We start from the raw sequence: 18,797 nt of genomic DNA on the forward strand, positions 1-18,797 counted from the left end.
TCATTCACAAAGACCCTATTTCTAAATAAGGTCACTTTCACAGGTCCTGGGGTTTAAGACTTCAACATCTTTTGAGGGGGACACAATTCAAGTCATAACAGTTATTATGAAATTATATCCATTAAAACCCTGGCTGAGAGGTTAGAATATTAGATTTTCATCTCGTCTTATTTCTTATTCAGGAGGAATCAATTAAAGGAGTGAATGTCTTAGTTTAATTGTCTGTGAGACAGGGTTAATATATCCTCCTTTGAATAAATCTTTTAATTATTTCAAGTTATGACTGTGATTATCTGGCATGAGCAAACTGCAATATGAAATTTAAGCACATGTGAAAGTAGTTTACTGTGTGACTTCATCGGGCTGGGGATGTGTGGGAGGCATCTATGCTTGGGGTCCCAATTTTATTTCTAGTAACATAAGTCTGTTACAGGGGCATCTCTAACAAGAGGATGGGACAGGAAACAGTATCTGTTGCCTACCTGATATTTCCATTTGGATGATGAAACGGGATTTCAGACTTGATATGTTCAGAGAGATTTGTTGATCACCCTCCCTTTGACCCTATTCCTGCCTTGATAATCTTCATAGCAATAAATGGTACCGCTGGAATAAATAGTACCAAAGTGGCTCAAAGCAAAAACCAGCAGTCATACCTGGTTGCTATTTTTCTTCCTTATCCCACATAATTAAGTTCTGCCAGTTTCTTGTCAAAATGTGCCTTAAATCTTGAATTTTTCCACGTTTCTCTATATTTACAATTGTTTATGCTTTGGTCCAAGCCACCATCAAATTCTCTCTCCTCAGACTGTTGTCAGAAGTTCATAGCTGGCCCCCTTCCCCATTTTCTATGTTCTTGTGAGTGGTCTTTTGAAAATGTAAATCACATTTGTATCATTACTGCTCTTAAAATTCTTCAGTGACTTCCTATTACAATTAGGATAAAATCCAAACTGAGGTCCACAAGACCCTGCACAGGGCCGAATCCTTGCTTGCCTCTTGGACTGCACATTCCTCTAGCTCACACTGTTCAGCCACCTTCTTCTTTTAGTTTACTAAACACCTCAAACTCAATCCTGCCCCAGGACTTTTGCACTTACTACTTCTTCCATCTAGAATGTACTTCCGCCAGATTTTTGTGGGGCTAGCTTTTCATCAGTTGTGTTTCAGTTCAAATATTGCCTCCTCCAAAAGGCCTCCCATAATCCCTGTATAAAATTTTGTCCACTCCCTAGAGCAAACAGATTTATTTTGTTTCAGGGCTTGTACTCACTATATATAATAGACTAGTGACAGATATCCTGGAGCATAACAAACTTGAAATTGTATGTCATGAAATTGTATGTAAAGTGTGTATATGTTTGTGTTTCATGCCTTTAATTGGATTCTCAAGGGGTCTGTGACTTAAAACAGTCAATGAAGGATTGAGAGGCATGAGGACATCTTAAAAGATAAAATGGTCATCTGTATATGAACAGAGGAAAGAATTGATTCAGTGTAGTTTTGGTTCATTTTCATTATATGATGCCAAGAATTAGGGTAGCTGTTTCTATTCTTTGCAGATTTGGAGATATGTAAAGCTGCTGAGCAGTGCTGTAAATGATGTGAAGTTTTGTTTTCATTCTTTTTTTTTTTTTTTGGCCACACTGCACAGCTTACGGGATCTCAGTTCTCCAATCATGGATTGAACCTGGGCCATGGTAGTGAAAGCCCAGAATCCTAATCACTAGGCCACCAGGGAACTCCTGCCATGTAGTTTTAAAAGATGTTTTTGATATGTTGCTGTGCAACTGAAGTATTGGAGTCAAGAGAAGGTTGGAGGGAACACAGATTTTTATCTTGGCATGTTCTAGTAGCTTCAGAATACTTTCATGTCAATCCCTGATAAAGTAGTCCATGAACTCTCTTTGAGATATAAGTGTTTAAGACATGTGGCAGGGGGACCCAAACTTTTTGGTCTTAGACCACTTTACACTTGAAAATTGAGGACCCCAAAGAGCTGTTGTGTACGTGTGTGTGTATTTACGGTATAAAACTGAGACATTTAAAAATACTAACTCATTTAAAAATAACAATAATAAACCCATTATATAGTAACATAAAGAATACTTTTTAAGGAAAAATAATTGTTTTGCAAACCAAAGAAAGAAGAGTGGCCTGTTTTTACATTTTTGCAAATTTCTTTATTTTGCTGAGTAGAAGACAGGTTACATGTTCTGAGGGAGCTCCTATTATAGGAATCCTCTTTGCCTACAGATGAGGGTCACATGAAAAGGGATGTAGCATTTGGAGATGTGGCTTTTACAACTATTGTATTACTCAATCCTGCTAGAGCCCATCTGGTGAAGCTAAGGAAGGTGTGGAATTAAAGGATTCTTATTTCAGGATTCATAGATAGGCTTCAGGGGGGATTGTGGACAAAAGCTTGTGTACATCTTCATCAGAGTCACAAAGGGTTTGTAACCCCGAAAGTTAGGAAAAACCTAACTATGAGACTGTAATTCTTGGACAGATAACCCAAGGTAATTTGATTGAGTCTACAGTTATAAAAGTACTTGAAAGAACCAAAGATCTTTTCTCAAAAACTACTTTAAAGCTTTTAGACACTTGTACAAAAATAAAAGAAAAAAATACCTTTCCCCATTTCTTTGCAGTAATTTTAGGTATTTCCATGAAGCACTGTGTTAGGTTTAGAGTAGGAAAGGTTGAGATGCATGGCTTGCATGCATTAGGTACTAAATATTTTTTTCTATACTCTCACTGTTTACAAACTATAGATTTATTTGCAGGGAAAAAGTATGCAGACTATTCTCTGGCCAAGTATAGTCTCTTCATAGCAAATTACGTAAGTGAATTTAGATTTAGAGAGTGTGTGTGTGTCAGTGTTGTGCTCTTTCAAAAACACTGTTTTAACTAATATTTTATAATTGACCATTGTTTATTAGAACAGCCTCTGCTTCGTTTACTTCTGTTCAAACTTTATTTTTTGGAATTCAGATATCCTGCTGAATGTATTGATATCTACATATTTTTTGATCCTTTTAAAGTAATTGTGTAAGTGACTGCATTGGAACCGGATGTCCAGTGTGTTATACCCCAGCCTGGATACAAGATGTGAAGATAAACAGACAATTGGACAGCATGATCCAGCTTTGTAGTAAGCTTCGAAATTTGCTGCAAGATACTGATTGTTCAGGTGAGAAATATCACTGTCTCTTAGTTAAATAACTAATAAATTCATATTGATTACATAAAGTATGTAAACTATGAATGACATTTCAGATTTTAAGGTTTATGCTGTTAGGAACCATTTTGAGAGGTGACAGATACCTTAGAGATAATTAAGTATGACTCCCTTATTTTATAGATGAGAAACCAGGGTCCAGAGAGGTTAAATGATCTTGCCTGAAGTCACACAAGCAGTTAGTACCAGGAGCAGAAGAAATAGAGACTGTTTCTTCTGATTGTCAGTCCAGAGACTTTTTCACCATCTTTACTAGCTGCTTTTTACAGTTATAATAATTTCTGTATAATATATATGGAATAGTGATTTTTGTCCCTAGTAATAGTGATTTTGTCCTTATACTCACTTAAATATAATTTCACAAGATAGAATACAACCTTCTGTATATCACTTATCTACAGATTAATTAGATGTGCACATTTTGAAAGAGCAAAAATCTAATATTCATTTTCTTTTCTATTTAAATTGTTAATGTTTTTCAAATTGTTCTTAGGCTCTGTGTATTAACTATATATCTTCCCATTGTGCTTTCTGCTGAGAACTAATTAGCTGTGGAAAGAAAGTGCAGTGTTTTGAATCTTCATAATCAGATATGAAGATATGGAATTGTCTTTTTATTGAACAGATAACATCATTTTAGCTTGTGTTTATGGAAGAACCTTTCTTGACTAGCAGGATGCCACGAATGATTGATAAAGCTCATATAAAATGGTTGAATTTCTTTTTTAAAACTTTTGGTCTTAGTTTTCCAACATGATGTCAGCTGCTAAAGGTGAAGTTGATTGGGCAAAATAAAGAAATAAGGCAACTACTTTGAGCCTTACTGACCAGGTCCATATTTTTGAGAACAATTTACATCATAGATTACCTAAGAAAAGTTTTCTTCATCTAGTTTTCTGATTATTGTATTAGACTCCATTGTTTTATGATAAAATGTCCTATGATGGTAAAAAGTATTTACCTTTTTAAAAAAATAATATATTAAACCTCTTTAATATAGTAAAAATAATCTAGTAAACCTCTTTAAGAGCACAATGAGGAAAAGTTTTATTAGTTCATCTATAGTAGTTTCCTTCTTTATCAAAGACAGTGCTGATATTGTTTTATTTTCTATTTAAAAAAGATTGATATATGATCTGCTCCTCCCCCATTTCCTCTTACCACTGATTAAAGCAGGAGTTCTTAATCAAGAGTCTTTAGCAGTGTTGGGGATGGCAGTGGGGGCGGGGGATTAGGTTAGAGAGTCTCTTGAGCTAAGTGTATAACATGAAAAATGTTCATGTCTATGTGAAAGTGGCTTTCATCAGATTCTTCAAGATGTGTGGTCTGTTAGAAATGTTGGCCATGCATTGAAATTTGGATGCTCTTTTGTGTCTGTGATGATGTTTTGACTTGATTCTTCTTCAGTTGCTGTGCAGTAATATATTAGCTTGCTAGGGCTGCTGTAAAAAAGTACCACAGAAGGGGCGGCTTAAACGATAGAAGTTTATTGTCTTACAGTTCTGAAGGCTAGAGATTCTAAATCAAGAGGTATGTGAGTTTGGTTACTTGGAGGTCTGCGAGGGCAGGATGTGTTCCAGGCCTCTCTCCTTGACTTGTAGAAGACGGTCTTTGTGTTTATAGGTGTTCCCCACGTATGCATGTTTGCGTCAAATTTCCCTTTTTTGTGAGAGCACCATTGATATTGCATTAGAGCCCCACCTTCCTCATCTTTACTAATTATATCTGCAGTGACCGTGTTTCCAAATAAGGTCATGTTCTGAGGTGATGGGATTAGGACTTCCATATGTGAATTTTGGGAGGGACACAGTTTAACCCATAAACAAGTAATGTGACATTTTTAATGGTGATAATGGGGTGAGGGGGGCAGAATAACCTTCAGTGGGCGCAAAGAAGAATTAGATGACTCCTCAAGAAGTTTCATTGTAGTTAGTGATGTTTGAATTATCAGTATGGTTTTCATATTTTATGGACCATAGAATATGAAATGCCTTAATATTTCATCATTAAAAGAATATTTAGGAAAATTGCTGAGTTGAGAACAAGTTTTTGTGTGGGACCTGAGGCCTTTTGGAATGCTGTCTTTCAAATCATCTAAGAGTAGAGGTGGAGTTTGGGGAGAGAATTGTGGTGATTCACTTTCCAAAGGCCATTTTGTGTTCATTTTCCTTATCATAATGAATAATAATTACAATATTCATTACCAGGCTTTAGCTGTGCTGGCTTTAACATTTTACTTATTTTAAGATGAGTTGAAATTTCACTGTTTGCCTAACCTACAATCAGAATTTTAAAATCTTTATTCTGTAGGTGAGGAAATTGAGGGCTTAGGTTATGCAGGGTGGTCATATTGTCAGTTTCTTGCTTACTGTTTTATCACTTAGCACAATGCTTTTGTTAGAAGTATGAGTATTTGTTTTATTTGTTGAATTGTGTTGGAGAAAAATTGGCACTGTGAAGACTAATCCATATCCTAGAGACTAAACTTCATTAAAACAATTTTTAAAAGAAATTCTTAGGTTTTGGTTTCAGTAATTCATTTTATAATGGTAACATCCTCCTTTGTTACATTTAGAGAAGATGAAATAAGTCTAGAGTATAAACATATTGAAATATACATTTCTTTTTTTTAAATTAATTTATTCGCTGTGTTTGGTCTTTGTTGCTGTTCACGGGCTTTTCTAGTTGTGGCGAGCGGGGGCTACTCTTGCAGTGTGGTGGCTTCTCTTGCTGCGGAGCACAGGCTCTTGATGCACAGGGTTCAGTAGTTGCAGCACACAGGCTCAGTAGTTGTGGCTCACGGGCTTAGTTGTTCCTTGGCATGTGGGATGTTCCAGGACCAAGAGTTGAACCCATGTTCCCTGCATTGGCAGGTGGATTCTTAAGTACTACGCCACCAGGGAAGTCCTTGAAATACATATTTCTATTTGGATCTGTAATTTCCATGGTACAAAGAGTTTTCTATTTATCATAAGTTGCATTGTTTCCAACTTTTCCTCCCAAGGTCCCCCAAAACAAATTTAGCCTTGAAGGGTATTTGAGGTGTTTTCCTTTGGTATATCCCTTTGTTTCCTTATAGTTTATCTATTCAATGTATTTCATGTATATATACCTTTATGCTAGTTTACTATCTAGCAAGTACTTCTAAAACTAAAGTATTATAAGGCAAACTAGGTAAATAGGTAGAGGGAACTAATAGTTGGGGACAAATAATGGTCTCTTTATAATGAGAAAATTGGAAAATTATATTATAAAATAAAGGTATTAGATTAAGTGATTCCTAAGTTCTAGCTCCAAAATCATATGGTTCTATGAAACAGTCAAGTGTAGTTCACAATTTATCTTCCAAATGAACCTTGTTATTTTCATTTACTATAACATATATAATTACTATAATTAATATGGGTAATTAGGAAGAACTTGTCAAATCATGGGCATAGTATACGGTATACTATGGAGATAAAGAAGCCTGATTTATAGTAATACTTTCTAAGATGAGCTTCTAAATACTTGGACAGATTTTTCTTGGTTCAGTGTACTTTAAAGAGAAGAGATTGTCATAAGTTTTTCTGACAACCATTTATGAATAATTTTGCCTTATTCTTTAAAACATAATCTGCTTTCTACCGGTGGCATTAAATTTAAAAGTTTTTATTTTCTCTTGCCCCCCATCATATGAAATCAGACCTTGCAGGTGCTGGTCAGGTTTTGTAAAGCATATGTTGGTGTTAGTGACATTTAAAAAAATGCTTTGATTATGCTTTCAGAGGTTCCCAATTTTCCTCTCTCTTTCCTGGTTTTGGGAGAGATGCTGGTCTTTCTGTAGCAAATTACATAGTGTCTCGTATATGCTATGACTTTTTTATAATAGATGAAGATGAGCGTTTGAATAGCTGTGTCGCTGTTGTTTTGTTTTAAATGGAACTGAATACTTCTTAACTTACAAAATAATCATTCTTTAGTGAAGGCGTTAATGTTGCACAGATGGTAGCAAAGCACTTTCCTTTGATTTTTAATAAGGGACTAGTTTGTCAAAGAGATTTCTCAACTTCTGTTGTGAAACCTATAATAGAGAATAATTTGAAAGGCACACAATGTACATCATTATAATCCTTTGATGTAGATTAATGATAGCTAAATCACATTTTCTAATTGCCTCCCTTTTGTATAGTTTATTATTAAATATTAAGAAAAACACTTGGCTAGGCAGCTCCTTAGTAGCATGTGCATCTCTGTTGCTTGATATTTTGTGTACTCAGAAATATTTAAATTCAGAGAATAGAATTCTTTTAAATGTCATCATTAAGAAATTTACTCTGTAGAGGAAGGACCAATATTTTTCTTCATGAAATGAATATGATAATTTACCGTGCTTAAAAGTACTCACCCATAAAAACTGTTGTAGCTGTTAAGAGCATGATTTATGTTCCAGCAGTGGTGGTGTTTTTGCTTTTTACAGTCTTATTTACGCTGTGTAAAATTCAGAACTTAAAATCATGTTTGCTGTAGTGGTTCTTGCTTAGTTAGGACAAGATGCATAATTGAAATCTTCTTGAGTAAATTTATTACTGGATGATTAGTGAGATTATTGTGTACATGTAAATTACATGAATATATGCTCTCTACAGTTACTCCTTTATAAGTTAGAAAATATGTGTTCCTGAGTTCAAAGTTTTGTTGTCTTTTTAGATTTAGATTTTTTAGTTGATCGAATGTGTTGTTACTACTTAGGAGCCTTAATTTTCCTTTAAAACGCCTAATTCTACATTTTGTAAGTTTTGTAAGTGTTGAGGACTTAAGAATTTGACGTTTTTAATTGAAGATGTCATCAGCTATGTTTAATAATAAATTTAAAAAAATCAAGTACTCATTTTTACAGACTACTAGAGAATTAACCTTTAAGTTTTAGTAATCCTGAGTCTTTCTTAAAAGTAATCCTGATAGCATTTCATTTTGACCTTTTCTCTAGTCTCGAGATTATGTCGGAAAGGACTTGGTTTTGAAATCTACTTGTCACTGCAGAGAAGGGACCTTATTGAATTTAGACATAAAGTCTGTGTGTGACTGGATCCTTATTCTGATTGTTTTTATCTCCAAGATCCTATCCTGATAGCACTTTTCTGAGCAGGTGATGTTCAGTTCAGTCGTAAAAAGGGTGTCAAAGGGTCCGCTCTTACTCGGATACCCACTGCTCCTTCCAGCTGGGTTTAGCGTTTACTGACTTTTCAATGCAGTGCTTTCCTTTTCCATTTCCAGGAGGAAGGGATAGCTTCTTTGAAGTAGAGTGGAGTTTGACTGAATTCTTTTGCTTGGCAGCGATCTCTGAAATTTCTCCAGAGACAAATACTAATTGTTTTCCAAAATCCACTCTATTTCATTTTTTCTTATCTGTTTAAAGTGCTGTCTTTTACTTGGCAGATCTGTTTATAAAGATAGGACTTTTGTACTTAAGAAATATGAGGTGAATAGACAAAAGAGATTTTGAACTGTAGAGAAGATCTGAGATTTAGTTTATTAATCCTCTTGTGTATTAATAATTTTAATCTGATAATAGTGTTCCGTGTGAATAAAGAATATCTAAAAGGAATTCACAAGTAATATTTCATAACTTCCTTTTCTTTTGCTAATATTTTAAGACATGATAAACGTTAAAATGTATTCCCAGAAACAATAAGAAAAATGAAATTAAAATTATGTTGTATCTCTTAAGTATGAAAGCTTCTTAGGAATAGCACACTTGACAATTTGATATAACACCTTAGTAATGTCCGACATGCTTATTTCCTACACACTGGCTGTTACCAGTCCTTAGGCAAAAGATGCATAGGTGGCTGTTGGTTTTCTTCTTAAAGTAATTTAGTGTTAGAACTTGGTTCATTAAAATTTTTTTCTAGATTCCATACTGTAAAAAAATTTTATACAGAGTTCTCTTCATCTTGAATGAGGAGTGACCTCTCAGGAGAAACACATGATTCAAATAATGTCCTTTTTCTTTCTTTTTTTTCAAAAACAGGACAAGTAAAACATATTCCAGTTGTCCTAGTTGGTTATAGGAGATTCAGTTTGTTTTAATTTGGAGAATGAGTATCTGGCAATGTGAAATTATTTGTTAGTCATTGTCAATCCTATCAGGTGGTGATGGTGACGGTGATTTTTCCAGTTTCTCTGCCTTTCTGGTGTTCTTTTTGGTACCTGAAATGGTCTCTTGATAATGCAGTTTGTGTGGAGAGAAGAGCATTGGATTGGGGGTTAGGAGACTCCCTCCCTCTCCTTTCTTTTTAACTTTAATTCCTCATCTTTAAAATGAGAGAATTGGACAAGTGATCCTCAGGTTTTCTTCTAGCCCTTAAATTGAATTCTAACCTCCCTTGTTTAAATGCCTTCAAGTTTTAAGAGAGGATATCAAATAATTTATTCATCAATGTTTTCTGAGCATCGTTTATGTGCTCACCACTGTGCTGGGCTGACCTGGGTTGGTTTTACTTGTCTGTATGGGGTGAGAGAAGAGAACTTTAAGGGAATGTTTTCTAAAGAAAAGTGAATAGGTTTAAAGGCAAAAACAAAGCAAGAGAACCTGAAGAGGGATCACTGCTAGAATCAGAAAGTGGAAAGCTGTACAATTCATTCACTGACTATTTCTGGAGCATCTGTTAACAGGCAAGATTGTTAGGGCTGAAAAAAATACAATACGTACAAAGATTATACTATATGTTGTGTAAAGAAAGACTCACTTCTTTGTGTCTCCTCTATTCACACTACTTTGTTATGTACAGTACTGTTTCACTTCTGACACCTGATGTGTGGGTTTTCCTCGTATCAAGCCATTGTGTGACATCAGCTGGGTGTCTTACAATTTTCTCCATTGTAACACTGTCCACCTGGAGATAGTCTCAGATCTCACAGGTTAAGAATATCGCAAGACAACCCCCTCCCACCCCCCCAGGTGCCACTCTCAAGTCCAGGTTGTACTTTTGACTAATTGGTTATAGATTGGAGGCTCCCATCCACTCCTTGGGTTTGAATAATTTGTTAGAGCAACTCACAGAATTCAGGAAGACATTTTACGTACCAGATTACTGGTTTATTATAAAAGGATATACCTCAGAAACAGCCAGACAGAAGAGATGCGTGGGGCTAGGTATGTTAAAGGGCAAGGGGCTTCCATATCCCCTCTGGGTGTGCTGCTCTCTCAGCACCTTCACACGTTCATCATCTTGGAAGGTCTCCAACCCCGTTTTGGGCTTTTTTAATGGTGACTTCTTTGTGTAGGTATGACTGATTAAATCATTGGCCATTGGTGATTGGCTCAACCTCTATCCTTTCTCTCTTCCTGGAGGTCAGGGGGTGGGACTGAAAGTTCTAACCCTCTAATCCAGGTTGGTTCCCTTGACAACCAGCCCCCATCATTAGGGGCTTTCCAAAAGTCACCTCATTAACATAAACTCAGGTATGGTTGAACTGGGTTTGTTATGAATAATAAAAGACACCCATTTCAGTTTTTTCATTTGATCTATTTCGGGAACTGGGATACAGCTAAATATAACAAAAGATGTCCCTGTGGTTCATATAGGAAATTACAAAGGTTTTAGGAACTAGGTGCCTGGGACAGTAGATGAAGACCAAATATATATTTCTTATAAATCACAATATCACGTACACTGTGTACTTAGTGAAAATTTTTATGTTTACTTAGTGAAAACATAGGCATTCAAATGCTAGCTGTATCACCAATTAGGTATATAACCTTATACAATTTTATTTTCTATTTGTGTAATTTACATAAGAAATACAAGAGAACATTCTCGTAATTACTGATTAAGCAATATAAAAATGTGTAGAGTAAAATGTGAAAGTCCCTCTCTACCTTTTATCCCCAACCAAAAAACACAAAATGTTTTTCAGAGGTACTGTTTTCATTGTTTAACCTTCCTAGTCTTTCTTTTATGAATTTATGAAAGTATTTGGACATAAACACAATTGCATTTTTAAAATGTAAATAGGATTGTGTTACACTTCAGGTGTCTTGAGGGTCTCTGCATGTCAATTGACATGTATAATGGCTACATAAGATTTTGTAATATAAATGCTCCATAGTTAACTGATTTCTAATTAATGAACACTGACTTTTTTCCTAATTTGATATATTACAAACATTGCTGCACTTAACACACATCCATGTTTGCAGGCACATGTATGATTATTTTGTATATTTTGTAAGATAGGTTACTAGAGGTAAAGTTGCTTTGTGAAAGAGTATATGCATGTAAAATTTGCAGATATTTTATCATATTGCCTTTGAAATTCCTCAGTGCAGTTTTGCATCTTTGATGATACTTGGCAAAGGGCCCATCATGGCTTCCTGCACATATAGGGAGTTGTGATACAGGAAAGGAACTCTGAGCTTTGGGGAATTGACTGTTTTTATAGTAAACAGAAATAGGCCTGCCTTTTTCCCCTGGGGACACACTACTGCATCCCTCAGGGTTGCTTGCCGCAAACACAGCCCTGAGAAATGGCCTGGGTAAAAAGCAGCCAGGGCCTTGCCTTCTTGGTGCACCCTGTAAGGGCGTGCAGGCATGCTCAGGAGCTTGGGCAGGTTGTCTCTCCCAGCATCAGTGTTTTTTCTCTAGGTGCATTCAGTGGTGTAAGCCAGAAACATATGAGTTGTTTTTGTCATCTTCTCCTTTATTCATTTCATCACCAAATCCTGTAAATCTTATCTCCTAAATATTTTTCAAATAATTCTACTTCTTTTTTTTCTATTATCACCTCCCCAGGCTGTTATCTTCTACTTATACTCCTACTTTGGCCTCTTAATGGTTATTCTTGCATCCACTCTTGCCTTCTTCCAGCCTATCCTCCCACACTCCAGCCAAGAGGGATTGGTTAAAAACACAGATGTAGTCATGCCACCTGATTCATATAGAGCATTTTATTGGTTTTCTGTTGCTCTTAGCATAGGTATCGAAGTCTTTACCATTGCCAGCAAGAATTTGCATGGGCTGGCTTTGCTTTATAGTCTTCATCTTTACACCACTTTCTTCCTTGGTCTCTCTGCAAGGCAAGTATACTGGTTGTCTTTTAGTTCCTTGAATGTATTATACGCTCTCTTGCGTCTTTCCTCTTGCTTATTTGTTTAGTTAGTTGTCTTTTAGTTTTTGTATCTGATACTTTTTACCGTTTCTACTGCTACAGTGCTTGTCAGAGCCACTGTGATCTTTCTAATGGATGATAGCTATGTAATTGGTCCCTGTGTCCATTCTTTTTTTTCTAAAGTTCGTCCTCTATATAGCAGCCAGAGTGATCATTCTAAAACACAAAACATTATTCTCCCTGAATTGAGTCTGAATGATATCTATCTTGCCTTAGCTGGATTATATTATTGCATTAATTTCATTCATGCAGCAGATATTAATTGAACATCTGCTATGTGTTAGACACTGTATAGGCACTGGGGAATGGCAGGGTAGAGACACAAAATTCTGCCTTCCTAGAGCTTCTGTTCTGATATGACGAGACAGACAAGGCACAAAAACATAAGTGAAATAAGTAGGAGGTGAGGATTTGTAAGTTTAAATAGAATTTCAGGGATGATCTCACAAAATATTTGATGCTTGACCAATGACCTATAGATGGTGAGAGAGTGAGCCATGCAGATTATTTGGGGAAGAGGTCTCTAGGCGAAGGGTCAGCAAATGTGAAGGCTTTGAGGCAGAAGCATGCCTCGAGTGTTTGAGGAACAACAGGGAGGCCCGGTAGCTTGAATGGTGAGGAAGGAGAGAACAGGAGGGTGAGATCAGGAAGGAAATGGAGGGTCCAGTTGTTTCTGGCCTCATAGACTAAAATTGTGGCTTTTATTAAGAGTCAGATTGGAAGTCTCTGGAGGGTTTTAGTGGCATGATCTGACCGATTTTATAAGGACCAATGGCTGCTGTGTTGAGAATTGACTTAGAGGGGAGGAGACAAAGACATAATAAGGGAGAGGGCGTAGCAGGGTGGGGCACTAATCTAGTGAGAGGGGATGGTACCTTGGTGGTAGGAATGAAGATGTAAAAAGTAGTCAGGTTTGGGATATATTTTTCAGGTAGCAATGATATAACTTGCACTTTGCATAAAGGATATAAGGGAGCAGAGACAAGATTGACTCTTAAGGTTTTTGTCCTAAAGCAGCTGGGCTGATGGATGTGCCATTTACTGAGATGGGAAACATTGTAGGAGGAGCAGGTTTGGGAATATGTGAACCAGGAGCCCAGTTTTGGTCATGTTTGGTGTGAGACACTTACTAGGAATAGACATGCAGGTAGAGTTGTTAAGTAGGCGGTTGAATATTGGCACCTGGAGTCCAGGAGAAAAGTCTGGGCTGCACTTATACATTTGGATTTGCCAGTGTATATGTATGTGTGTGTGTGTGTGTATGTATATGATTACCAAGGGAGCTACTGCAGATAAAGTCCTGATCCCTCCCACTTCAGAGGTTAGTGGAATGCGGAGTACTAGCCAAAAACCTTTGAGACTGAGCTTTTTATAGACTACTTCTGCTTACCTGTCTGACCTCATTTCTCTCCATTTTCTGCTCCTTTTCCAAGCTCCAGCCACACTGGCAGGCTGTCTACTGAATATGCTAAACTTGTTCCCATCTTAGGACCTTGGCACCTACTCTTCCTTCTGCTTGGGAAACACTTTCCTAGATCCTTATGTGGCTGCTTTCCTCTTGTCATTTAGGTCTCAACTTAAAAGTGAGCTCCTCAAAGAAGCCTTCCTCAATGACCTTAGCTGAAGCAGCAAGGTGTTTGTACAAAAGAGTGCTCACCCACAAAATGTCACCCCTGGTCTACTTTGGGACAATGATTCTTTTCTTCTTTAAAATTCTCCTGAATCTTTGTGTTTTAATTTCTGATTATAAATATGTATTTTTTTTAAAAAACCTTTATTTTAATGTATATAATGTACATATCATAAGTGTATAGCTTGATTAATTTCTACAAACTGAACTTACCCAGAAGAATAAACAGTAGTCTAGAAGCCCCTCTCATTGCCGTTTCTAGTCATCGCCTCCTTTCCCCATAGCGATGATTGCTGTTCTGACTTAACATGTTAGATTAGTTCCAGCTGTTTCTATGTACTCTTTTATATCTGGCTTCTTTTGCTTCATATATTCAGTATGTAGTTATAGTTCATTCATTCTTGTTAATTTTTCATTTATATAGCTTGAGGTTGTATTAGGTGGTACCTGAAGAGTTGTGACTATTATCTTTAATTGGCTAGATTCATTTTTTTTTTTTTTTGACAATGAACTGCGTATATTTAGAGTGTACAATTTGGTATTTTTTTTCTTATTAGTAATATTTATATGGCAATCCCAATCTCCCAGTTCATTCTCCCCCACAGATTCATTTTTTCTGAAGTAAGTTGAAATCAAGTAGTGTGAGTCCTTTCAACTTTGTTCTTTTTCAGTGTTGTTTTGGCCGTCCAGGTCTTCTGCTTTTCCACATTATAGTTCCTTTGCTTTTCTGTGTAAATATTAGAATTAGCTTGTCTATTGTTTTTTAAAAAGCATACTGGAATTTTCATTGGGATTATCTTATAGTCTGTAAATCTGTTTGGGAAAATTGACATCTTAACAATAATGAGTCTTCCAGTTCATGAACATGGTATGTCTTTCTATTTGTATAGGATTTCTTTCATAAATATTTTGTAATTTTCAGCAAGCAGAACTTGTACATCATTTGTTAGATTTATACTTATTTTATTTTTTGATACTATTATAAATAGTACCAAATTTAAAAAAAGTTTCAGTTTACATGTGTTATTATTAGTATACAGAAATACAATTGCAGTTGAACTTGTTATATTGACCTTGTATTCTTTGTATTCTATGACCTTGTTACTGTCACCCGTTTTATTAATTTTGTTTTTAAAGATTCTTTGGGATATTCTATACAGCCAGTCAAGTCAGCTGTGAATAGATAGTTTTATATCTTCCTTTACAATTTGTGTGCCTTTTATATCTTTTTCTTACCTTGGTTTGCTATCCAGGACTTTTAGTATGGTGTTGAATAGGGATGGTGAGAGCAGACATTTTTGCCTTGTTCTTGATGATAGGAACAAGGTAATAGGAACAAAATAGTAATTCCAGTCTTTCTTTCTTAATTTTTTTTAATTAATTAGTTTATTTATAGGCTGAGTTGGGTCTTCCTTGCTGCACACGGGCCTTCTCTAGTTGCAGCGAGCGGGGGCTACTCTTCATTGTAGTGCGCAGGCTCCTCATTGTGGTGGCTTCTCTTGTTGCAGAGCATGGGCTCTAGGTGCACAAGCTTCCATAGTTGCAGCACATGGGCTCAATAGTTGTGGCTCACGGGCTTAGAGCACAGGCTCAGTAGTTGTGGCACACAGGCTTAGTTGCTCCATGGCATGTGTTATCTTCCTGGGGCAGGGATTGAACCCATGTCCCCTGAATTGGCAGGTGGATTCTTAACCGCTGTGCATCCTAGGAAGTCCCCCAGTCTTTCTTCATTAAGGATGGTACTAGCACTGTATAGTTTTGTGAATGCCCTTTATTAGGTTGAAGAAGTTTCCTCCTATCCCTAATGCTGAGCCTTTATAAAAATAATGAATGGATATTGGATTTTGCCTGATTTTTTTTTTCCTATAGCTGTTGAGAAAAATTATATGGTTTTCTTTTAGCTTCTTGATATAGTGAATTATATTGATAGATTTTCAAATGTCTATTTTTAAAATTAAGCATGAGTTAAGTCTTAATTATTTTGACTACTGCTTATTAAATCTCATATCTGCCTGTCTGTTTATTTATTTATTTAGTATAGCTTTTCTCCATGGCTCTTATCACTACCATATAGCAGACTGTATGTTCTACTTATTTTTTTGTATATTTTGTCTTTCCCAGTGGAATATAAAAAAAGTTCCACACTTTGTTCTCTGCTGTATATCCAGCCCCTAGAACACTGTCTGAAATAAAGTAGGATTCTGTAAATATTTGTTGAATGAGGATATCTGCTTTCAAGGAGTTCATAATCTAGGAGGGAAGGAAGAGGTACATAAATAAAAGGTGGTATACCTTAGGAGAACTATCAACACAATTCCTTGGGAGCTCAAGATGGGAGAGATTAAGTTCATGTAACAGATTTCTTTTCCTTTTTCCTATCAGATTTGAAAGAAGAAACATCTAGGAAAAGTTTATTTAGTGATGCAGAATATAAGAAGAATTCAATAAAAATGTGGTATAGTCCTCGAAGTAAGAAGGTCAGGTACGTTGTGAGTAAAGTTTCAGTGCAAACTCAGCCTCCTGTGATAAACGATGAAAGTGCTCAGCAGACCTCCGTGTATGAATTTGTCTCTACAAGCCCTCCAGTGGATTCTTCTGAGAGGGCCAAGAAGGCTTCCAGAAAATCTGGAAAAAAACAGAAAAAGAAAACTTTAGCTGAAATCAACCAACAATGGAAGTTAGAGGCAGAGAAAGAAGTTGGTGAGCTTGACTCCAAAGAGGAGTTTAAGGAAAAGCTGGTATCCTTCTGCAGCCAGCCATCTATAATTGCTAGTCCACAGGTAAATGGTGAAATAGACTTACTAGCAAGTGGCTCCGTAGCAGAATCTGAATGTTTTGGAAGCTTAACTGAAGTCTCTTTACCACTGGCTGAGCAAATAGAGTCTCCAGAAATTGACAGCAAGAATGAAGTAGTGACTCCAGAGAAGAATCTCTGTGAACACTATGTTATGTCTAAGAAATCCTTGTCATCAGGTCATATTGGGAAACGTGGGCGTCACAAAAGACTTTCCAGTCCTGTTTCTAAGAGATGTAGAAACAGCAGTCTGAGCACCAGTAGAAAGTCTGTTAAGCAAACAGTCCTCTCAGAAAACATGCCATTGCCTGGATGTTCTTCTCCACCTTCAAACAAACTTAAAGTTGGTGACACATTAAGGAGGAAAAGCAGGAATATATTAGATGAATCCATTAGCCTTTCACCAGGTACGCCCCCTTCTACACTGAATAGTCCAAGTTACAGACGAATGATGTGTAGTCCCTCAGCAGTGAAGCTGTCGCCCAGTAGCCTTATGGCTATGAAAAGAAATCATCGAGGAGAGACTTTGCTCCATATTGCTTCAATTAAGGTAGGATGCTTCCTTTGAAATACGACTTCAGAATGAGACCCTATATAAAACAGTTTCTTTGGAGTTTGTGAAAAATGACATAAGATTACTAGGCTAATTAACCTAACCAGATGTGATACTTCCTGGAAACCAGAGAAGCAAATATTCACAGGGACTGTAGCCCTACCTTAGAGCATTGGCCCCTGGGCCTGAGGAGTGTGATCTCCCAGGAGAAAACCAGTATTTCTGTATTTCAGCCTCAACTTTGACAAGTGCTTTTGTTTTTGTCTGTCCCGTAATGGTTTTTTTTTCAGTTTTCACCATTGTGTTTACCCATTCTTCTCATGCTTTATGGATATAGACAGACAGTTGCCAAGTTACTTCTGGCAACACGTCCTTACCTAACCTCAGAGTTCAGGGGCAGTGTGAAAGGGGATGAGCTTCTGTATGTATGACACTCCTAGTGGGCACTGCCAGAATCTGGGAGGTTGCAAGAGGTGGTCTGTACATTTCTCCAGTGACCTGGAAATTTGATTGTCAGAAATGGCTCCTGTGGTTTACCCCAAAGGGGCTTCTTAGGGCCCCACAGCCAGCCCATTCCTTTTACTTGCCTGTTCATTGAATTATCTCTATTGCCTCTACACCTGGGATGTGGCTATGTTCATTTTTTTGGAACCTGGCTCATTTGCTGAGCATGAGGTGTACTTGCAGTGGTTTAATCTTTGAAATTGACACAAGTGCTGCACTTAGAGGGGAGCAGTTAGCACTATAGCTTTACAGACCTTGGTCTGTGAATTTGTACAAATGTTATGAAAATATAATATGGGAGAGATTAGTACTAGATTAGGAGAGCTTTTATGATCTTTCAGTAAATTTTACAGGGAAACCCTTGGATCTTTTGCATGGGTAGAGAACTTTGGGAGATTTGGAAAAAACCCCTTGAAACCTCTGAACATGAAGCTGGTGAGCAACATAAAATGTCTGGGAAGAGCATGGAGTAGTCATTGAGTCCAGGGATTCCTGTATTTTTCTGTGGAGAAAGGGGAAAGCAAAAAAATGAGTTTTGTCCAATGCTTTTTTTTTTCTTGCTTTATCTTCCAATAAATGATGAATGTAGAATACATCTGATGGCAGTAAGGGGGAACCTGCAACGTGACTACTTTCTAGGCATTCCATATCCTTTGAGCAGCTTGAATTTTTGGAGTCTGGTTACATTTTAGTCTGATTTTTGCAAAGCATGATTTTAAGAATCAGACTATATTTTTTGTCCTCTGTTTTATTTATATATATGTGTGTTTGTGTGTGTATTATGTAATATATAAGGTATAATAATCCTAACATTATAATGTTATTAATGCTTCATAGTTGTAAGTAGCTAGCATAATAATAAATATTTTTTGCTCCTTTTTTGGGGGCTAATACATAATTGTAGACTGTTTTAATTTCT

The 18,797-nt window shown here is 36.6% G+C and overlaps 1 protein-coding gene across 2 annotated transcripts in view; it reads left to right on the forward strand.

Annotated features, from left to right (window-relative positions):
- The window catches only part of BARD1 (BRCA1 associated RING domain 1), a 72,437-nt gene that overhangs the window by 12,139 nt on the left and 41,501 nt on the right, over window positions 1–18,797 (forward strand). For both annotated transcript variants that reach the window (XM_057747253.1, XM_057747254.1), the window contains exons 3-4: window positions 3,048–3,196; window positions 16,410–17,371. In XM_057747253.1, the coding sequence (XP_057603236.1) occupies window positions 3,048–3,196; window positions 16,410–17,371 (1,111 nt within the window). The remainder of the gene's footprint in view (window positions 1–3,047; window positions 3,197–16,409; window positions 17,372–18,797) is intronic.

Source organism: Hippopotamus amphibius, chromosome 8 (genome assembly GCF_030028045.1).
Source record: "Hippopotamus amphibius kiboko isolate mHipAmp2 chromosome 8, mHipAmp2.hap2, whole genome shotgun sequence".
Taxonomy (NCBI): Eukaryota; Metazoa; Chordata; class Mammalia; order Artiodactyla; family Hippopotamidae; genus Hippopotamus; species Hippopotamus amphibius.